Raw genomic sequence first — 24,802 nt, 5'->3', positions numbered from 1 at the left:
CAAGCAGGCTTAAAATATCAGAATATCTATTAGAAGATCTTTCTTTAGAGAAAATAGTTTATTCTTCATGAAAGGTAGAGAAGTTGTATGATTATAATGAGTTCAAATTTTGTGAATATAATGCACAATGCTTTAGAAAAAACTTTATAGTTAACACTTATGAAATATAAATACTTCAAATTTTTCTTTTAAATTAAAAAAGTTCTTCATCAAGTTTAAAAACCATGCCACAATATTATTTTATTGGTAAGTCATTTCTTTCTTATGCTAGATTAAACATGAAACTGTCAAGAGATAATTTCCTATATACTTCTCTGGCCATGCCTTCTTATACAATGAATTAAAAATCTAAACTAGTTGAGTATAATTAAATCAAGCAATAAAATACAAAGGAATTTTCATTTAAAATAATGCTGTCAAATAAATCAACTTTTCAAAATGAATTTATATACATGTAAATTAAAATTCAGTTAAGTGTGAAATAAGATGGTAATATGCATAATTTCAAAGTACTTCACATATATGACACCTTGTCTTAATACACTGAAAAAATATTTTGATACTGTAATAGTAAGATACCTATAGAAAGTATAAGATTGATATCCTCCATGTTGGAAATGCCAAAAAAAGTATAAGTGAAAAAATAATAAAGAAAAAATCATAAAAAGCAGACCAATTATTAACTCTGGAATCTTACATCCCAACTACAGTATGACAAGGCTTAATAACATTCTAAGCCTAAGTTAAGGTACTGCAATCTGATCTCCTCCCTGCCAAGTGAGAAATTAAAATACTTTAGTTGATGCCTAATAGCTACTATGAATACTCGATTTTCTGGCAAGAAAACAAAGCTGACTAATATAGATATATATTTTTTTTCTCTTTTGCTGCATTGGAAAGTTATACAAAATCAACTCAGCAACACTTAAAGCAAAGACTTAAAAAATTTGTTTAGTCCAGATGTAATAATTTCATATCACAACTAGATTATCCCTTGTAAAAGTTGATTCATTATAGCTCCTATCTTACTAGAATTGTGTCAAGAAAATCTGATCACTGCGAGATAGGAAAAATGAGTTTGAAAATGAAACCAGGATATACATTTTTTCATGTGTTTATTCAATAAGCATTTATTGAAATTAAAATGTCACTGGAAAAAACAATGAGGATAAAAGCATAAGAAAGCAATCTTCTTGCCTTCAAGAAGCTCATAGTCCAAAGAGGAGACAGACAACAAAAACAATAAAGCTTAATACCTGCTAATGCACAAAAGAGGTACACATTCTCAATCTTAAGAAAAGGGCTTCAGGAGAAAGTTCTCAGTAATTATCTTAGAACTGAGTCCATAAAGTTTAGAAAGCATTAACAAGGTAGACAAACTGTGAAACTATCTGTGATAATATTATATAGAGCTCATTTCCTTAATATGTATATAGTCATGTATATCGATAAACAAAACAAAGAAAAACATAAAAATACAAATGGATAGAACATTTACAAAAGAAAACTAAGTGAAAAGACTGAAAAACCTCACTAGTTTCCAGAGATGAAAAACAAAAAGAATGAATTAACAAGGCTATTTTTAAATGGTAATAACATCTGCAAGGTTATGAAAGGTGGGCACTTTTATATACTGTGCGAAAATAATTTGGCATGATCTTTCTGCAATGTAGCTTTGTTTGCTATATTCAAAAGCCTTAGGTTCATAATCTTTGACACAAGAATTTTACTTTTAAGAGTTCATTCTACAGAAACAACCAGAAATGAGAAAGAATAAAGTTACACAAATATTAATCATAGCATCAAATTCAGAGGAAACAAAAAAATATTTGAAATAAGTTTAATGTCCCAGAGTAGAAAAATATTTAGGAAAAAAATGATACATTTCTGTTAGATTTTTAGGCAGTCAAAAAAATGTTTTCTAATCTATAATTACATTATGATGAAATGGTAATTGTACAGCAGGATACAAATTTATATACTGTGCAATTCCAATTATGTAAAAACTAGATTTTCTATTCACTTTGTATACCTTTTAAACACACACACAGAGCCATGACTTTCTTGGATGAAGGAGAGGCCAAGCACTGGGGATAAGTTCTAGTTTCTCTAACGTCAAACTACAGATGTCAGGAAAGAAACCTCGACATAGTGCTCTGTATGCCCAAATACACTGCCTGCCACCACTGTCTGCTAGAACTAACCTCATTATACCTTGTATCCTGATTTATGTGAAATAGAAGCCTAAAAACTGAATCAGTAAGAAGCCTGAAGATTTAAAGTCAAAGTGACTGCATTTGAAAAAGAACAAAAGCTAAAGATTTTTAAGAAATTAAATGGAATTCTTCTCTTCACAAAAATCAATTCCACATAGATTAAAGACTCGCATGTGGAAGTCAAAACTATAAAACTTTAGATAAAAAATGTAGGAAAATATGAGTTCATGATAAGGTAGGATTTCTTAAACAATGCAATAAGCACCAAGTTTAAGAAATAATTAGGGGGATTATTTTAAAAACTATATAAATGTCTAACCAACGTATTGTATACTTTGAAACTAATAAAACAAAATTTTATAAAAGAAAAACTATTGACACTTTATTAAAATTGACACTTTATTTTTCCAGAGACTTATAGAATAAGTAAGTGCGAAGAAAAATCACAAGCAAGAAGATATTTGCAACAATTATAACCAATAGCTGAGACTGCTGATTGATCTCTAAACTCATTTCCTCTTTTGGGGAAATATTTTTTCCCAATATTTGAGGGCACATATTTCCCAATCTTCTTTGCAATTAGATAACACGTGGCCAAATAATTAAGTCATGGCCAATACTATGCCAGTGCAATTGATATATACCACTTCCAAGCCTGATTCATAAAAACTTCCTAAATGTTATTCTCTAAGACCTTATTTCCTTCTTGTTAGTTGGAGTAGAGAAGATTCCAGGATAACTTTGGGAGCCATGTTTAAAGCTAGTGGATCCAAAAGATAATAGGAGCCTAGATCTCTAAATCATCACGTGGAAGTTGAAAATCCAGTACTCACATTGGACAGTTATGTAAATAAAAAATAAATATTTTTAAGCCACAGAGATCTGGGATTTATGTAATACAGAGGCTGACATTTTAAATAATATAAAACAAAATATTAGTATTCAAAATAAAGAATTTCAACAAAAAAGCATTCTAATAAAAAAAATGGGCAAAAGACATAAACAGGTATTTCACTTAACAAAAATGAGATGCTCAAATTCACTAGAAATCAAAGAAATAGAAAATGAAATCAGAATGAGATATCATTTCATCTCTTTTAAGAATGTAAGTTCTTAATCTATAATGTGAGACACTCATTTTGGCACACAATTAGGCATTTCTTGCAAGTCTAAATATCTGCATATTCATGATAGGCAATTTCACTCTTAGCAATATATCCTAGAAAAAGTCTTGCACATGTGTGCCAGGAGACATATACTAAAAAGTTCATAGCAACAGTGTGAAAATTCCTATAGCTAAAAAAAAAGTTCATTGGCAAAGAGTAGATCAACAAATTATAGCTTATTCATACAATAAACTGTTGCATAGAACAGGAAAAGAATTATAGCTACACTGAACAGCAATGAGTTATCTTACAAAAGTAAAGCTAAAATAAAAAAAACCAAGTCCCAGAACATGATATATATAGAAGATATAAGATATTTTTAAGGTTGAAATAAAAGCAATACTAAACAATATATTATTTAAGAAAGCAGTTTTAATAGGTAGGAATTAATAGAAATTAATAAACACAATATCCGAGGGAGTGATTACCTTTAGGTTAAGGAAGTAAGGTGGGATCACGGAGGATACAGGTAGCATCAAGAATACTGGCGATAGCCTTTTGTGGGTGGCAGCGAACACGGAGGGAGAGCTATGAAGGCCGCCGGCCCGCTGCGAGAATGCGAGGCGGAGGGGGACTGCCTGCTCACCCTCAAGGGCTGCACGCCACCCCTCTACTGCATGCACATCTTCACGCCTAACCATGCTATCACTAAGTCTCGCTTCTGGTAATTTGTGTCTTAGCTCAAGATAACGAAGAAGTCTTCAGGGGAAAATGTCTACGGTGGGCAGGTGTTTGAAAAATATCCCCTGTGGGTTGAAGAACTGGCTGCACTACGACTCCCTAACGGGCACCCACAAGATGTACCGGGAATACCGTGACCCGATGGCTGCAGGCGCCGTCACTCAGTGCTGCCGGGATATGGAGGCCTGGCACCGTGCCCGTGTCCACTCAATCCAGATCATGAAGGTGCAGGAGACTGCAGCGAGCAAGTGATGCCGACTTGCCATAAAACAGTTCCACGACTCCAAGATCAAGTTCCTGCTGCCCTACCAGGTCCTTTGTCGCCAGCACAAGTCAGGCTTCACCACAAAGAAGCCCAACACCTTCTTTTAGATGTAGGAACTCCCTGTCCCCTGGTCTGCCCAAATAAACTACTTAGGAAAACCAAAAAAAAAAAAAGTACTGGTGATAGTTACTGGTGGGTCCACAGACAATGCATTTTTTCTTTTGTGGATTTCAAATATTTGGTAATAAAAATTTTTAAGAAGTGAGAACGTAAGGGAACATGGCCTATGGAAAGACAGATCTCTGCCACTTAAAAAGGAAGGAATAAAGTATCTGAGAAAAGAAATACAAATAAACAAGTCTGTGATCAAAATTCAAAACTGTAATCTGAAGTCACCTATTAGCCGCATGGAGTGTATGTCCTTCACAGACAAATACAGTAATTTTAAGACTTAGGTTTCTCTCTGTCCTCTACTGCAAGACATTCCTCCAAGGCAAGAAATGGTACCTCTGCATGAAAAAGATAAACAATCACTCTGAAATAAGAATAGGCAGTCATTCGGAATTCAGCTAGTTAAGAGCAGGGTGCTAAGAAATCAAAGGTCACAGGTTTCAATCCCATATGAACCAATTAGTTTTGCCCTTTTCTATGGCAAAGACTGTCAGCTCACCAATAATTCTGATTATAAGTGAGATCAGGAAAAAGAGAAGATAAATCACCACCAATACAAGAAAAAAAATCCCAAGTTTTTAACATGACCTAATAAGTTTCTTTTTCATATAATATTATTAAAAGCTAACATGTATTATTACTCTAAATGCCCACAATGCATGTAATAAAACTATAATGAGATAGGAACTATTATAATACTCATTTTACAAATGATAAAACTGAAAACTTCTCCCAAGTAACTTGTTCAAGGTAACAGATAAGGGTATCAAATTCCAGAATTTATGTTTTATATTACTCTTTAAATATCCACCTTCATGCACAGAGGAGTCCTGATACAGAAGTCTAAAATGGAAGAAAGAATAAAATCTTCATACCATTTCCCCTCAACTATATAATCCACTTGTCTTCTTAGTCTCTTATTAATCAAAGGGCGATCCCTGGACCAGCAATAATGGCATCATCTGAGAACATAAAAGATATGCAGAATCTCAGACTCCAGTCCAACCTACCTAACTGAATCAGAATCTGTTTTTTAACAACCTCCCATTCCAGGTAACTTGGATGCATGTTAAACTCCAGGCTATTCTCAATATCCAGGATATACCTCACACATTCTCACCGCTGGGCCTATGCTAATTAACTTCCAACAAGAAACTACAAACTCCTAAATAATTTTCAAATTTGAGGTATATTGCCTTCTCTGAAAACGTTGGCAACCCCCCTCCTCTCCACACACATGCTTCCTGCAAAGCTTCTCGCCACAAAACTCGTACTTTTTTCATACTTCCATTATAGCATATTTTACAATAATTATTTTCCTCTCTGCACACCCATCTATATAAGAAAAAAATGTCTTACTCATATTTGTATCTTTTCACACTGAATCTAATACCTAGAATACAGTAGGAATTTAATATTGACTATACAACTTAATAATACATGAATAAATGAATGGATGGATGGATGAAAGAACTGATGGATGAAAAGGTAAGTCTAGGTAGACTGAATCCTGAAGAAGAGTTATAATATTGACATAATAAAAATCTATTACTAATTGGTGGAAATCCTGAGTCATCCATTTCTCTCAATTCATTTTACTATTTTTCTAATTCAAAGCTTCCAAGTCTCTCTATATAACTTCAGTGTCCTTGTGAGGAGAAATGCTAGGTACTCTTTCTTGCTCAGAAAATAGCACATCCATTCATCCAGGTAGTTAGGCCTAGAAATCCAAGATTCATTTTTAATTCTTCCCTTAGTCTCATACTTCACATCTAGGCCATTTTCAAACCTGTGGGCTCGACCTTTGAATGATTTCCAAAATCAAACTATGTCTCACAACCAAATATAAGCATCCAATTGAGTTTCACTTGGACTATTACAATTGCCTCTTAAATTTGTCTCCCTGCTCCCATCTTTGCCTTCCTACAGTCTCTTCTTAGCATTGCAACCAGAATGATCATTTAAAACATTAAGTAAGATCACCCTTCTGATTAAAACACACTAGGTTCCATGTTATTTTTCTAATTAAAACACACCAAGGGTTTTCCATCTTAGAGTAAAGCCTATGTTCTTATGGTGATTTAACAAGGCCCTAGGAGACCTGACCTTTCATCTGCCTCTCTGAGGTCACTATCATTCTTCTCCCCATAGCCCTCTTGGATCTACCCCATTGGTCTCCTTGCTAAAACTCCTGCTTCATGAGCTTTGCACTTGTCGATCCTTCTGCTGGGATTGGTCTTCTCTCACATACATAAATGGTTTGCTTCCAGTTTATTTCTTAAATGTCACTTGATCAGAGTAGTTTTTTCTCACCATCATACATTAAATAGCACCACATTCTCTATTATGCTCTGTCTCACATTGCAATATTTTTTTACAACACTTATTCCATTTATTAACACTTACTGATGGTGACTCTCTGACTTGAATGTAAGCTCTTTGAGTGCAAAGACCTCATTTTGTTCCTTAAAGATATTCCATCACCAAGAAGAGTCCCTAACACATGGCACAATATCAATAAATATTTGTAAAATAAGTTTAGACATATCAATAGAGTTCTAATTAATAGTATGATTACTGTATTTTGCTATGACATTTTAAAGAAAATGTCCTTAATACATAAAAAAAACAACTTTCAGTTCAAAATTCCTATCTTTGAATATCTATACCAGTATTCCACATAAGAGAAGAGCCATTATTTAGTCAGTCCATAAAATGTATATATTTTAAAGTCATCTCACTAGCTATACCAAAATTCAGGGAATCATGCTTAATAATATCTAACTAATATTCATTCATCTCACTTTCAGAGTCAAGTTATATAGGGTTGGGGTAGAAAAATTATTTTGAGTTTTTTCTTTCATTGCCTCAGCCTAAAATTCCCCAAAGTTGAATATAAAAACTAAAATGATCAGACCTGAAAACATTTACTTAACAGCTGTATCCAGTATGCCATATGCCATTCTTGCACTTAATATTTATGAAAAACATATAAATACATTTTATATATTTATGCACATATTTATTATAATTAACAATCTCTGTCTTAACTATCTCATAATGAATCTAATGATCAAACTCAAGAGAACAGCAAAAAGCACTCTATAATTAAATCAATACAGATTTAGAAAAGTCAAGGTAGATTTTGAGAAAAGTCAACCAATCTGACAGGCTCAAAGGGCACATATAATCCCTAGAAACAAATACATCACATTTCAAACTGTGCCACAGAGGAAGGAGGAACATACTCAGCTAAACTGTGGGAGAAATATGGCTAAGCAAAATATATATATAAATTCCAAGCTGAAAGACAAATGCTTTTCATGGCTTAAGTACTGTCCTTCTCCTTGAAACTAATACTGCAGCAGAGTAACCTGGTTAAAACTATGAGTAACTTAGTACACAAAAATGCATTCATTTAAAAGAAGCAACAATTCTGGTGAGAAAAAAAAAAAAAAGGCAACATAGGAGAACCTAGCTTCCCTGTGTTCCACCGAGATTAACAACTTGACAGCTCTCTGTGAACAAAAAAACTCTGAGAGACCACTAGAGTATATTTCATAAGTATTAGCAATAGTGAAACAAACAAACAAACAAACAAACAAAAAACAAAATAAAGAAGAAGGAAAATAATTTCACTTTGCCTGCATCATCCCAGCCCCTAAATTGGCATTTTTCAGCACCAAGAAGGAACTTTCCAGCTAGAAAGAGTTCTTCTCACCAGGAAAGAAAAAGCAAGGTGAACAACCAACTTCTATAGCCTCTCAGGGCACTATACAGAGATCCTCCTTCAGTTTCACCCTACCCGGACCAGCAAAGCTGAGACATATAGAGCCATCTAGGAACAAGAAAGAAAACCAGAAGCTATTATTAGCAGGAGTGATGGATAGTTCACAGAGCCCTGCTCTGCAGACAGACTCATCAACGTTCACCCCTGATAAAGCCAATGTCTACCATATCCATCAAGGACCCCTGCAGATCTCACCAGGTTTTGCCCCACAGGGTTCCACATTAGTTGATATCAGCAGCCTGAGTCCCTCCATCTGCACCACCACCCCCTTCCTACTGAAACCCAGAAACCATGCCAGCGACATCCAAGGTCTCTGTGGCTGTACAAGTATAAGACGTCAGCTGCCTTAGTCTCTCTTTGCCCGCATCAGATCCCAGAAGCCAGATAGGGTTTCTGTAGCTGTGTGAGTACAAGTCATCAGCCTGGGTCAGTGGGTGCTCTCTTAAGAGTCATGCTTTTAATTTAACACACATCTAGGGACTGACTACAATTCTTTTCAGAGACCAGGAAGCCTGTGAGTGCCATCTTAGCACTCTCCCTCTACTTTAAGTCAGTGAGTGATATATCCCCGGAAGGAGCTGTACACACATCTAGTATCCTGGGTTTTGTGACTGTCACCCAGAGGACACATCAGTTGATAGCCTGGTTCTTGTGGCCTGTGGGGCTTGTGTTCATGGGTCAATGAACTGTAGCAAAAAAATGAAACAGTTCTTAATTGGCTATCTTTCCAGGGTTCAGTGCAAAGGGAGCAGAAAAAATGCCCATCTACCAGTCTTCCCCTGAAAGAGGTCTATTTGCATACTTTAAAAGCTGTTGTCTGAGGGATCAGCTTCCAATCAGTTTGTATTTAAGTGCTGACTAAGATCTCCCCCTAAGGCAGATGGACAGATCTTAGCACACCCTCAACTACTAGACCCACAAATAACAAACAAGTTTGCTTAGACAATCACAAAGGTTTAAGAGAAAATCAGGAGCTAGTGCACAGCTGAATAATAACTTTCATCGCCTACATGATACTACCCTACAACTCTAAGCGAGGTGTCTGTTTTATCTAATGCATGTAAACTAATACAGAGAGTCGAGGCAAGTAAAAAAAAAACAAAGAAATATATTCCAAAAAAGGACAAGTTAAAGACTTTAACTAAAGGGGTTAAGTGATTTATCTGATGAAGAAATAAAATAATGGTCATAAAGATGCTTACTAACGTAAGAAGAACAAAGCGTAAACAAAGTGGGAATTTTAACAAAGAAATGGAAAATATTAGAAAGTACCAAATAAAAATCACAGATGGAAGAATACAATAATTGAACTGAAAAACACAGTAGAGGGGTTCAACAGCAGACTACATGAAGAAAAATAAAAAATAAGTGAACTCATAGGCAGGGCAGTGGAGTTCATCCAATCACAGGAGCAAAAGGAAAAAAATGAAAAAGAGAAAAGATAGCTTAAGATAGCTTAAGAAACTTATAAAGAGGAGAGAAAAGAACAGAAAGCTTATTTCAAGAAATAATGACTGAAAACTTAACTAACGTAGGGAAGGAAATAGACATCTAGATTCAGGAAGCCCAGAGAGTTCCAAGTTAGATAACTGCAAAAAGGCTCACATTAAGACACATTACAATAAATATTTAAAAGTTAAAAACAAGGAATCTTAAAAGTAGCAGTAGAAAAATAACTTGTTATATAAAAGGGAAAAAAACATTAGACCATCAGCAGATTTTTCAGCAGAAACTTTTCAGGCCAAAAGGAAGTGGCATGATTTTTAAAAGTGGTGAATGAAAAACTTCCAACCAAGATTACTCTACCTAGCAACACTGTCAATTTATATATGGTCAATTAATTATAACAAAGGAACCAAAAATATACAATGGGGTAAGGACAGTATCTTCAGTAAATGGTGCTGGGAAAACTGGACGGCCACATGTAAAAGAAAGTAAACCATTATCTTCTATCATATACACAAAAATCAACTCAAAATGGATTAAAGATTTAAAGGTAGTACTTGAAACTACAAATCTCCTAGAACATAGATGATAAATCTTTGACATCAGTCTGTGCAGCAATTTTTTTGGATTTGACACTAAAAAAAAGGTGACAAAAGCAAAAATAAACAAGTAGGACTATATCGAACTAAAAAGCTTCTGAACAGCAAATGAAACCATCAACAAAATGAAAAGGCAACCTATAGAATGAGAGAAAATATTTTCAAATCATATATGTGATATAATAAATAAACACATACATACATACATACATAAATAAATCATATAACTCAATAGCAAAAATAAAAAATCTGATTTAAAAAAAGAGATTTGGAAGAGACATTTTTCCAAAGACATACAGATGGCCAACATGAAAAGGTACACAAAAAGGCACTCAACATCACTAATCGTTAGGAAAATGAAAACCAAAACATATGAGAGATCACATCACACCTGTTAGAATGGCAATTATCAAAAAGACAAGAAAGGACAAATGATGGTGGAGATATGGAGAAAAGAGAGCTCTTGTGCACTGTTGGTGAGAATGTAAATTAGTACAGCTATTATAGAAAAAAAGAGTACAGAGGTAAAAACAGAACTGCCATACAATCCAGCAATTCCACTTCCGGGTATATATCTGAAGGAAATGAAATCACTAACTCAAAAATACATCTATAATTTCATGTTTATTGCAGCATTATTTATAACAGTCAATACATCGATACAACCTAATTGTCCAATGATGATAAATTGATAAAGAAAATGTGGTATATATACCAACACACAACAGAATATTATTCAATCACATGAAAAAAGGATATCTTGCCTTTCACAACGACATGGATGGACCTTGAGGGCATCATGCTAAGTGAAGTGAGGCAGACAGAGAAAGATGAACACTGAATGAGATCACTTATATGTGGGATCTACGGGGGGGGGGGGGGCGGCGGGGGGAGAAAGCCCACAAAGAAACAGAGAACAGATTGTTGGGTGCAGGAACTGGGTGGTGGGGGCTTGGGGAAAACAGGTAAAAGTAGTTAAATGATACAGATTTCCAGTTATAAGATCATTAAAGTTCTGCGGATGTAACATACAGCATGATGAATATTGTTAAAAAGACTATATTGCATCTTTAAAATTGCTAAGAGTGAATCTTAAAAGTTCTCATCAAAAAAATTGTGACTATGTGAGATAATGCATTTTAACTTATTGTATGGTAATCATTTTTTGAAATAGATATATATGTGAAATCATTATGTTGTATATCTTAAACTAATATAGTTTTATATGTTAATTATATCTCAATAAAACTGTGAGAAAATTTTAAATAAAATAAAATAAATCAGATCAAATAGACTTCAAGACAAAAACTCTCACTATAGAGGGCATTTCATAATGATGAAAGGGTGAATTCTTTAAGAAGATATAATTATAGGTATATATGCACCTAAGCAGAGCTCCAAAATATGTTAAGCAAAAATATACAAAATCGAAGAGAGAAATAATAGATAAACAAAAATAGAACGATTAGACAAAATTCAGCAAGGATATAAAAGATTCAAAAATCACTACAAGCCAATTACATTTAGAATCACTACAAGCCAATAACACATTTAGAATACTCCACCCAATAAAAGTAGAATGCATATTCTACACAAGCATTTAGTAGATGGGCACAACACCAGATTACCCATAACAGAAAGGAGAATGAGTAAATTGAAGAAAACATCAAGGTTGAAGTAAAAAGAAAAAAACCTTTGAAAATATAAAAGAGACAAAAGACATATGGAACATGGTTAAAAGGTCTAATATGTGTACAACTGAAATATCACAAGGACAGGAGAGAAAAAATGTACAAAAGCATATTTGAAGAGATTTTTAGCAAGAATGTTTTCAAGAATAGAGAAAACCATAAAGCCACAGCTGGAAAAAGAAAAAAAAATTTTAAACTCAAAAACACAAATAACAAAAACACCACTACACTTAAACAAATCATATAAAAACTGTTGAAAACCAAAAATAAAGAGAAAATATAAAAATCAATCAGAGAAAGGGTACATTACCTTCAAAAGAGCAAGGAAAAGAAAGATGACTTCTCAATTCGAAATGGAGAAGACAATGCACATCATCTTTAAAAGACGACAGAAAATAATTACCAATCTGTAATTCTAACCACTTGGAAAATACTACTCAGAAATGAAGGCAAAAAGACATTCTCCATTAAAAATAAACTGAGGGAATCCATTGTGAGCAGACTCTCACTAAAAGAAATACTAAAAGAGTAATTAATGCCAAAGGCAAAAGATCATAAGGGAAAACACAGAATTCCAGAAAAGAGCACTAAAAAGAGTAAAATTTCTCAATGAATATTCTTTTTTAATAACATTAACAATGTCTTATAGGGTAAAAACATAGGTAGGATTAATATGTAAGACAATAATAGCAAAAAAGGTGAGGAGACTAAGGAGTTAGAGTGTTATTAAGTTGCTTGCATTGTTTAGAAATGATAAAAAGTAAAATTACAATCAAAAAGTCAAAGGCTGGGAAGTTCCACTTATAATAGTAGCTGAGTAGATCCTATCAGATTAAGCCTAAACTCTTAGTAAAATATGAACTCAGGTACATGAAGGTAACAGAATGATCAAGTGCAAAAAGAATCTGAACAAGAATTGATAACTTAGAAAACAAAACAACATTAAATAAGTCTCCTATATTTACAGATTTTTACCTGACAGAGGCCCACAATGGACACAATTGAGGAGGATAAAATTCACAGAAATTTGCAGTCTAACTGGCTTGAAGAACTAGAGAACAAAGTTCATGTCTCCCACTGCAGCTAAAAAGAGGGAAAATTCTAGAAAAGTGAGAGAGAAAACTGTGACTGATAACTGAAGTATACATGTATTAGGTAGACCTCCAAGCAATATAGATAATGTTAAAAGAACTTAAAAGCAATTTAAGTGTACTCACCTGAAGGGAAACAGGGTTTGAAGCTCAAGTCTAACCTAGTTAAATTGTGACAAAAGGAAAGAAGGAAGGAAGGAAGGAAGGAGGGAGGGAGGGAGGGAGGGAGGGAGGGAGGGAGGAAGGAAGGAAGGAAGGAAGGAAGGAAGGAAGGAAGGAAGGAAGGAAGGAAGGAAGGAAGACTTCAGCACTTACATGAGTAATACAACAAAAACAGTCTCTATAAAATATGTTATTGTGTACACTACGTAATCCCAAATTATTAGACTTAGAGGAAACATTAATTTATGACCCGTATTCAAAAGCAAAGGAAAACCACTAGTCATCAAAATCCAAGGAGATGCAAAAGATGTTATTAAAATGTAATGATTTTAAGGATCTATTTTAACTATTATAACAAGAACCTAAAGAAAAAAAATATGTTGCAAGGTATGAACAACACACAATATTTGAAGAATATTCACAGAAAGAAACTTAAGAGCAAATTGGAGATAACAGAAGTGTCAGTTAACTTGAATAAAAATTAATAGAAATTATCAAACCAGAAGAACATAAAAGACTGAAGAAATCTTTTAATATTTGAGACAACACCGAAAAGTCTAATATAAATGAAATAGAACTCAAAAGTAGAAAAAGAGAGCGAGGTGTCCGAAAAATGTTTAGGAAATGTCAAAATATTCCCCAATTTGGTTTTATATATATATATAATATATATATGTATATATAATATATATTATATATATTTTATATATATACACATATATATGTATGTGTATATATACACATATATACACACATATATATACATGTATATACCTAAAAATATATATTATATAAATAATATATAATATTATTTATATAATATAAATTTACAAAAATAAAGAAGCTCATCAAACTGCAAAAATAATGACAGTAATTAAGACTATACTTGGGAACATCATAGTTAAAATTCTTAAAACCAAAGGTGAAATAATGGAGGGGGTGGGGGAGAAAATCCAGACAAAACTGACACATTTAAGTTAACAATAAAACAAATTCCAGCTGACTTATCAGAAACAGTGGAGTTCAGAAGGCAGAAAAGTGAAATTTTAAAACTGTTTTTAAAAAGTTTACAGTTTATCAACCCAAAGGAAGGGAGGAAAAGAGAGACAGAGGAACAAAAAATGGGACAAACAGAAAACAAATAGTAAGATGATACACTCAAAGCCTACTAAATTTAATTCAAATGGATCAATAATGCAATGAAAGGGAAGAAATTGTCACAATGAATAAAAAAACAGGAGCTAAATATGTACACCACATAGGTGGAAATTAATAGGATGGGTAAAGGTATACCATGTAAAATGTAACCATTAAAGACACTGATTGGTCTATCGCCATGCTACCGTGAACAAGCCCATCCCGTCTGATTTCAGAAACTAAGCAGGGTCGGGCCTGGTTAGTACTTGGATGGGAGACCACCTAGGAAGACCAGGTGCTGTAGGTGTAAAAACTTTTAAAAAATAATAATAATAAAGGATTGTAAGCTGACAAGGTCTTTGCAATCTGTGAGGTCAACCAAAGAATGCCTCACCTAGAAAAATAAATAAATAAATAAATAAATAAATAAATAAATAAACAAACAATCAGATAAAGACACTAATTGGCTACATTCATATCATAAAATTGGATTTCAAGTGAACAGAATATTACTATTAATAATAAAGACATTTTATAATGACAAAGTTTGATTAATCAGAAAGACATGACAATTATCTATATGTATGCTGCTAATAAAATAGTTTTATAGTATATGAAGCAAAAATTGCTAAAAATGAAGGAAAAAACTGAAAAATCTACAATCATATTGGGAGATTTTAACATCTGTCTGATAGAAAAACTGATTTAAAAAACTAAACACAAAATCATTAAAGACAGAAGATCTGAACACTGTCAATAACGATGACATAATTAATATTGATATTTAAGGAATCTTTGACCCAATAGATGCATAATACAAATTATTTTCAGGTACACATACTACATTTACCAAAACCACAAGCTGGGCCACTCTGACCCCAATAAAAGTATATTTGAAGTGAATTTGCAAACAATGTCTTTAATAAGGGCCTAATATCCAAAATATATAAAGAACTCATACAACTCAAGAACAAAAAACAAACAATCGAATTTAAAAATGAGCAGAGGACTTGAAGAGACCCTTCTCCCAAGAGAAGTAGCCAACAGACATATGAAAAGATGCTCAGCTTCACTAGCTATTAAAGAAATGCAAACCAAAACCACAATGAGATAGCATATCACACTTGTTAGAATAGCTATTATCAACAGGACAAGTAATAATAAGAGTTGGAGATGTTGCGAGGAAGAAGGAACAGCCACTATGAAAAATAGTATGGATATTCCTCAAAAAATTAAGAAAAAAAATACCATATGACCCAACAATTCCTCTTCTGAGTATCTACTCAAAAAATTTGCAAACATTTATTCTTAAAGATATATGCGCCCCGATGTTTATTGCAACATTATTCACAGTGGCTAAGACATAGAAACAACGAAAGTGCCTTTCCATAGATGATTGAATAAAGAAGATGTGGTACATATATACAGTGGAATACTAATCAGCCATGAGAAAAGAGAAAATACTGCCATTTGCGATGACTTGGGTAGATCTTGAGGTTATCACGCTAAGTGAAAGAAGCCATACAGAAAAGGTTGATAAGTATATGATTTCACTTCTATGTGGGATATAAAGCTGAAAGCAACAATCAAACAAGAGAAACAAAAATTCATAGACACAGATAACAGTTTAGAAGTTACCAGAGAGAAAGCTGAGAGAGTGAGAGGTAGATAAAGATAAAGGGGGTCAAATATATTATGATGGAAAGAAATGTGACTCTGGGTGGTGAACACACACTGCAATATACATACATATAACATATTATTAAACTGTATACTAGAAACATATAATTTTATTAACCAATGTCATCACAATTTAATAAAAAGGCAAATATTGTAAAAAATATTAAAAAATAATATAGAGAGGTAAAAACTCCAAATATTTCAAAAGTAAACACTTCTAAATAATCAAAGAAGTAAAAGAAAAATTACAAAGGAAATTATAAACATTTCTAACTGAATGCTTATTTGTAAAATGAACAAGCTAATATAAACATTTCTATAGCAATAGAACAGAGATATACAAAGCATTTTTGAAAAAGAATAAAGCGACTTACACTACCCTCAGTTCAAGGTACTATCAAATGACATATATGAGTGGCTATTTTTCAGGCCCTTATCTGTTCTACTGATTATTTTGTAATTATTATGCCAATACCACACTACCTTAATTTGTTTTTTAGCTTGACAAATATCAGGTAGCTTAAGTCCTCCAAAACTTTTTTTTAATCAAACTTGATTTTGTTCTTTGAGGTCCCTTGCATAGTTGTATAAATTTCAGAACTGGCTTGTATTTTTCTAAAAGAAACCAAACGCAGTTTCCCAAAATTTTAATTGAGATTACATAATAGATCAATTTGATGAGATGACATCATTAACAATACTGCATCTTCTGATTCATGAATTTGGCATAACTGTCCATTTATGTATGTCTTTTAATTTTACTCTGCTATATTTTGTACTTTTCAGTGTATAGATCTGGTGCATATTTTGTCAAATTTATCTTTAATTATTTCATAGGCTGAGATGTTACTATAAAGGGTACTCTTTTTAAATTTAAATTTCTAATTATTTGTTACCAGTATTTAGAAATACAACTGACTTTTATAAATTGATGTTGTATCTTGCAACACTGCTAAATTTACTTCACTATTTCTAGGAGCTTTATCATAGATTTGGTAAAGTTTTACTTCCCTGTTTTGGTATGATTTTGTGTCTTGCCTTATTGTACTAGTTAGATCTCCAGTATGGTACTGAATGGAAGTGACCTGTTCCTTATGTAAGAAGGAAAGCTTTCGGTGTTTATTATTAAGCAAAAAATAATATGTCATACACAAACTCTCCTAGTTAAGTGAAAAAGAGAGAACTTTACATTTTGTATTAGGATACCAGCATCACCTTGACATCAAAATCAAACAGGAAACATTTGAGAAAGGAAAAGTACAGCCCAAAATTCCTCACCAATATAGATGTAAAAATCCTAACCAAAATATTAGCAAACTGAATTCAGCAATATATGAACATAATAAAACGTTACAATGAAGTTAGATTTATTTCAGGAATGCAAATTTGAATTGATAATTGAAAATTAATCAGTGTAATTCATCATGTTAACAGAATAGATGAGAAAATCCTTAGTATAATCTTAAAAGATGCCTTGTCTATACCTAAGTCCTGTTCACAAAAACCTTTCATCAAACTGTGAATAGATGGAAACTTCCTTAATGTGATAAAGAGTAACTACCAAACACACACACACACATGCACGCACGCATGCACACATGCACAGCAAACACAGTGTTTAAAGGTATAATACTGGAAGAGTCAAAAATAAGCAAGACAAATAGATGACAGAAGCCAAACAAGTAGTTACCTTTGTGGGTGCACCTACTGATTACGAACATTAGAGAAGTTTGTTGGACACTGGTAATAGTCTATTATCTTGATCTGAGTGATATTTATATGGATGTGTTCACTTTGTGAAATGTCACTAAGTTATACACTTAAGTTTGTACACCTTACTATTTGTATGTTATACTTTAGTAAAACTGTATATGAAAAATTTCAACTTTTTTCATGAAACTTTATAAATTATCCTAGAAGTTAAATTTAAGTACTAGGTCGCAATACAGCCAAGACACTTTAAAAAATGATAAGAAAGTAGGAGACTATCAAATATAAAGACTTATTATGAAGCTATACTAATTAAGACAATGTAACATTGTATAGAAATGAATATAGAACCAGAAAGAAATTCACAAATATATTGAACAAGGGTATATGAGACAGGTAGCCCACTGCTACACAGGATAAAAGGGGGATCGTTCAACAGGTTGAGCTGGAAAAACTGGTTTCTATTTAGAGAAAAATCAATGAATAAAAATGGATCCTTATCTTATTCCACACACAAAACACAATTCCAAATTAATTATGAATGTAAATGACATAAGCAAAGCTTTAAAACTTTTCAAGGAACAATGAGATACAAATATTTCTATCTTTGGGATAGAGAAGTATTGTTTTTAATAAGATACCAAAGCACTAACTATAAAATATTAATTTGTCCTATTAAAAATTTCTGTTCATTAAATGATACCTAAATGAAAATGAAAAGATTCACAGTGAGGTAAGATATTTGCTATACCTTTAACTACTAGAGATTAATATCAAGAACATAAAAAACTTTTACAAATAAATTTTAAAAATCCAATAGAAGAATGGATAAAAGAAAGAAACAGACATTTTAAAGGAGGGCACCCACTTGGCTAGTAATCATGGGAAGATATGCTTAATCAGTGATTCGCACATGAAGATCAAAATAAAATTATTTTATACTAATTCAATCATCAACAAAGAAGTCTGACAATACCTATTGTTGAGGAGGATGAGAATCAATCAGATCTCATACATTGTTGGCAGGAATAAAATTGATTAAAACCACTTTGAAAAATAAGTTACCAGTATTTTGTGAAAGCAATATTTTAAATCCAGAACTTCCATTGCACAAAAATGCAAGCACATCTATACCAAGAATCATGTACAAAAATGTCAATTGCAGCATTACTCATAGCAGCAAAAAATAAAATAAAATAACCCAAATACTCATCTACAAATGAATGTTCAAGTAGTTATAATATCATCACATATATTTTAAATCAGTAAAAAAAGTGATTCATTATACCGAACAACGTAGATGAATCTTAATAAAATAATGAGCCAAAACTGCCAAATACCAAAGCAATAACACATGATACATTTGTATTAATGACAAAAGTAGACAATATACCATTGTCTCATAAATTTGTATGTGATAAAACTTTTTAAAAAATAATCAAAACAATAAACAGTTTAGTGGTTATTTATGTCTCGTGAGAGAACCAGGGTACCAGATAACAGAGAAGCACAGAGGTAGATGTAAATCATTAGGAATGTTATAATCCTTTGATTAGTTGGTGGAACCAAGGGTGTTTATCATAATAAACAAACTATAATATAACAGACCGACGCATGTAAGAATACTGTGTCATGATACAACTTTTATGATTAATCCAATTCTATGCACCTGATGTCCAAGAATGTAATATGATACAAATTTAAAAATTGCTTTTAAGGTTGAGATGTTAGCAAAAGAAAATATGTGGGGTTTAAAAGTTACTGCTCTTCAATCATTAATAAACATTCAAGCACCCAATTACCTGTTCATGTTAATTCCATTTCTGAATTAGATCAATAAATACTAAAATTTAAAGAAGTGTCAAGTGCTTAAAAACACTTAAATAGGAATAAGATTTTTTTTACAATCTATATTTAGTGCTGAAAGTTGCCTTGAAGATTACCTAAAAAGAGGTACCAATGGACATTTGCTATATGCCAAGCTCTGCATTTGACATGCATTGTCTCATTAATCCTGAAAACTCTATAACATAGATACCATTAATATCAACATTTGTGAGAAAATCAGCTAAAAAGGTTTAATAATTTGTTCAAGTTCACAAAGTTCAAAGGCAGAGCTATAATTTGATTCCAGATTTATTTGAATCCTGAACCTGCATATTAATCTATATGATTATACTACCTCACTTAGTAGCACAGGAAATAAGTAGAAAGGTCAACTAAACTATCTCAAATTACACATCAAGGTAATGGCAGAATAGGGACTAAAAGGTATTAAGTACCACACACCAGGCATTTCGGCAAGTACTTTGTGAGATTTCCTATACAATACTCTTTCCGTTCCATCACTTCAGTTAAAAAGTTTCAAAAATAGGCATGACCTATTAATGTTCTCTTCATTAGTGTAAATCAGCAAACTGTTTCATCACAACAACTACACCAGATACAATCTGTTTCTACATGCATTTCTATGTGGATATTATATAATATTCACTGTACAGAGTATAAAATATAGCACAACACAAAACTATATGTAACAACTTATGTTCTAATATTTGCAAATGTATTTAAATTTTTATGTTTTAGTAAACTGTAGATGATTTAATATATTGCAACATTTTTATAATGGGCAACATATTTATAAAACATCTCTCACCTGTTCTGAGTGCTCTGAATCACTTTGTTGAGGTAAAGGATATGATGCTCCCTGTGATTCTTGAAGCTTTTCTTTTAATTTAGCATTTTCTTGCTCTTTTTGAAATAGCTGATCCTGAAGACCAACAACACTTTGCCGGAGCATAGCTTCACTTGATTTTGTGGTTTCAAAACAAATATGTAACTCATTGTAAAGCTGTTTCAAAAAATATATCCAAATTTATTAATAATCAATAAAAGTTATGTCTATATACACACGTATCAGGACTGTATATGGCATAGTCCTTGTCATATACACATATGCACACACATACACATATGTATCAGGACTCTATATGACAGTCCTCACACTCAAGTTATTTTAGTAGTCTAAGAAGAGAAACAAGACATAAATATGTGGAAAACTAAATGATACGATCAAATATAAATTTAAAACTACAATTAATATTTAAGAAACAATTCTGTACTATTGACCAGTATAATAAAAAAAAAAGTGTGCTAAATTTTTAAGAAGGATGAAAACACTTTACGAAATATATGAATCTTGGAGAGCATCATAAAAAATTGCACCATAATGGTATTATAGGAATTGAATGAAAACAAAGTCATTTTAAAAATTATAAAATGTCAAAAAAATGTTTAAAAAATGATAGTAAAGGACGTTAAGGAAGCATAAGACATGTCAGCCTAATTGAACTTAATACATACATTTGAAATAAAAAAAGACAAAGAGTCATTGAGAGTTCATTAAGGTTGACTTATATGTTCCCATTTAGGATAAATTAGCATCTACTGCTAAAGTAGGGGAGGATGAACAGAAATAGTAAGAAGAATAGTAAGTAAAGTCAGGCTATAAGACTGTGGACAGAATGTAAAAACACCTGAATGCCAGATTAAGGAGGATGGACTTGTTTCTATAGACAACAGGGAATCATTGAAGACCTTGAACAGAATGATAAAATAGGAGCAATGTTTTGAAGGCATGATAAATAACTTTAATTTTTTTAACTCAAGGCAATATGCATTAAATAAATTTAAAACAAAAGTTTATTAAACCAAGGTACCATATGGTACATAAATAGTATCATACAGAGATTCATGTATGGTTAACAATGGTACTCCTTCAATACACATGAACTTATTTTCTGAAGAAAATTCTAACTTATGATTGTGATTTAATGAGACATAATTCAATTAAGGGTAACTAAATTACATAAAGAATCCATACGTATATTTGCTGATGACACTGAGAAAGTAGCACAGAACTAAAATTTATGTTGTTTTTCCTTTATATATAAGGATAATAGTGCGATCTTATAACAAAAGCAACATCTCCTATGGAAGAATCTCAAAATTATGTAGCTAATATAGCAGGTTTTTAGATGGGTGGAATCTTTCATTAGTTGGTCTTGCCTTGTGGGAAGAAACTTAACTACACAAAAGATAGTAAACTACTTTTCTATATGTATGCTATACTTTAATTTCTCAGTTAAAATTAAAAAAGCCTTGTGAAACCTGTTTCCTAATGCTTTTTCTCATATATGTTGCCATAAAAACACACCTCCTTATTTTCTATAAGGGATTACAACTCTACTATTGTAGATACTTTAAATAATCCATTTTTACTTTACAGTCAAAGTTTAAGCAATTTTTATTAAGGATGGATTGCCTATATGATTGATAAATAATTTCAGGACATAAATTTGTACTTTCCAATTACCTTCATACCAGGGTGTATGTCCAATGTCCTTTCCACAGCTGATAGCATCAGATATTCTAGGAGGGAAGAAAGAGTAGGAACCTGACAGCTTTAAGGAACAATGAAGGGATCAGAGTGGGCTTATAGTAACCTACCTGTTGCTGCTTTCATGATTGACCTCAAGGCAGAAAAGAGAAAAGCAAAATCTGGAGGCAAGAACTAACCTGACTACAGATATCTGAAGCTAGTATAAGTGAAGGTCTGCCCAATAGCATACAGAGTCAAATATTCAGTTTAGAGTTTATTTACCCACTTTCTCTTATTTGTATAGTTTTAGTACTAACCAGTTTTACCTAATCAGCACAAATTAATTTCTTCAGAAGAAAATAATAGAAAATAATATTATTAAAGAATTTATAGATTTCAAATCATATATCAGTAAAAAATACACGAATAAAAAGAATTTATAGATTTCAAGTATTTGAAAAACTCATGAATGCTGGTAAGTATTAATAAAGAAAAACTCCTAATTTGCCTCACATTGCCAGAGTTTCAGTAATGGTGATAGCGTGTGGTCAGGATTGAGGATGAATTTATTGGTCATTAGTGCCATGGGTATGGTATACTTTCATCTTGGATGTCATGACTTGGGTCTTCCTTTACAGAAGTAAGGTTCTGGGCCTATTCATTCATGGGAAAAGGTTCTATCTTAATATCTCTTTCCTTGTCTCTTTCCTTTCCCTTCTTTCTTGCTTGCATAAAAAATGAAGACCATCAGCAATCTTCTTGTGTTCTCTACTTTGCTCTCTCCCAAAATGTTTATGCAGTGTATTCCTATTTAGAAGTCGCCCTGGTTTGATCTGAAATGACTGGATGGGTAACTCCAGACACTGAGGCAAACTCTCTGAAAATATCCATCCTTCTAGGCAGCAAGTGAAAAGAACTGAGAAAGATGTATACCAGCCCTAGGAACTGAGACAAATGGTCTCTAATTCCTTAGTCTTATTCCAAATGTACATCTCTTACTTGCCTATTTTCTTTGATAGTTGATTGGGTGTCACTTATTTAATAGCAATAAAACCATTCAGTTGTGAACTTAGAGTAAAAAAAGCAAAGACAGCCCTCTGGCCATTTTTAATTCTAGGCCCAGTATACCAATAAACTTGGCTAAAAAAGCCTTCAAGTCGGTTAAGATTATTTTTATTTCTTTAGTATTTTGTAGTGATAAAGCCTCAGGATAATAAAATGTTTATTTCTCTAGGAGATGTTGCAAGGAGGCAAAGGTTTAGGATGTTCCAGTCCACTGGTTAGATACCATCTTATTCTCATCCCATTAATAACAGTAGAGTGAGTCAAAAAAAGTTCTCAAGTGAGTAAATTAGGTAATATAATAAAATATTCATCTGCACTGGTTTAAGCACCCTGAGTTAGTAACATTTTCCCTATTAGCAATCACAATTACTTAGAGCAGTTTTCAGAGAGGCTCTTTTCTCTCTTTCTTCCCTCTAATAGTCAAAAAAACTGCAATAGATGAGACTTTTCTGCAAGATTCTGGCCTACAAACATTTAATCATACATTCCCTAATATACTTTAGAAGTATCATCATTATAATTCATAAGTAATTTATTATGCTTATTATTCTTCATGTTGTAGAAGCTAAAGTTAAAAATGGTTAAGAGGATCTCCAAGGGGCAGAAAGCAAGTTGTCTCTAGAAATAGGTCCAAAACTCCACGTCCTTTAATTTTGAGGGGCTTAGACTGCAGTACTCTTTTTCCCATATTTTTATTATTATTGAAGAATGATATATTTTATTTACCTTAAAAATTTTGATAATGTATATGCTTTGTGACCCAATGACTAATTTCTTTAAAATGTAAAATTTCCATATTTAGTGAGTAAGTATACTATTTGCTACTCTGATTGAGACAAAAATTCAACGGGTGAAAATTATATCTGTTTGTAGTAGAAAAATGAAAATGACAAACTCTGATTTAACATGCAGTTTAAACTAAATGTATGTATAACCTAACTCCTTATTTTCCCGGATTGATATTAGTTCATGTCATGTAATTATCATTAAATAGAATAAAAGATGATAAAATACATATTTAGTACCCTAAACATGTTAGATGGTCTAGAAATCATAACAACTGATACAATTCCCATCTATATTTAAATCATACACATGTATATAAATGACATGCAAAGGTAGAAAAATTATTAAAACTTATATAAATGGCTACATACTCAGAAGAAGAAAACACACTAGCTTACTTTTATTTCTCTTCGGTGTTTCTCTTCCACAAGAGCACTGTACATTATTTGTTAAGTAGTTTTACTTATGAGACTAATGATTTGTATGGAGTCTTCTGGGAAAATACGCCGCATCTCTTTCTTGTGCTCAAAATTCTTTTCAGTTTTCTCTCTTCACCTTTGTCTCCCCTCTTTATTCCTCCCATTCCACTGTCGCCAACTGTTTTTTTTTTTAACCTCTTCAGGTAATGAAATGGATACTATGCTATCAATCAACTTAATAAATGGGAGAAAGAAGGGGAAATGGGAAGAAAAAAAAATGAAGAGAAATGAACTGAAAGAGAGAAAACAAAGAAGCTCCATTATAAAAAAATAAATTAAGAGCTAA

The 24,802-nt window shown here is 32.4% G+C and overlaps 1 protein-coding gene and 1 pseudogene across 11 annotated transcripts in view; one reads left to right on the top strand and one right to left on the bottom strand.

Moving 5' to 3' along the window:
• CNTLN (centlein) overlaps positions 1-24,802 on the bottom strand; it is a 250,801-nt gene that overhangs the window by 132,175 nt on the left and 93,824 nt on the right. For all 11 annotated transcript variants that reach the window (XM_036238532.1, XM_036238539.1, XM_036238541.1 and 8 more), the window contains one exon: positions 20,462-20,656. In XM_036238532.1, coding sequence (XP_036094425.1) covers positions 20,462-20,656 — 195 coding nt within the window. The remainder of the gene's footprint in view (positions 1-20,461; positions 20,657-24,802) is intronic.
• On the top strand, positions 3,913-4,435 carry LOC107506207 (annotated as a pseudogene).

This window comes from Rousettus aegyptiacus, unplaced genomic scaffold, assembly GCF_014176215.1.
Source record: "Rousettus aegyptiacus isolate mRouAeg1 unplaced genomic scaffold, mRouAeg1.p scaffold_m13_p_3, whole genome shotgun sequence".
Taxonomy (NCBI): Eukaryota; Metazoa; Chordata; class Mammalia; order Chiroptera; family Pteropodidae; genus Rousettus; species Rousettus aegyptiacus.
This window is presented reverse-complemented; position numbering and strand designations above follow the sequence as displayed.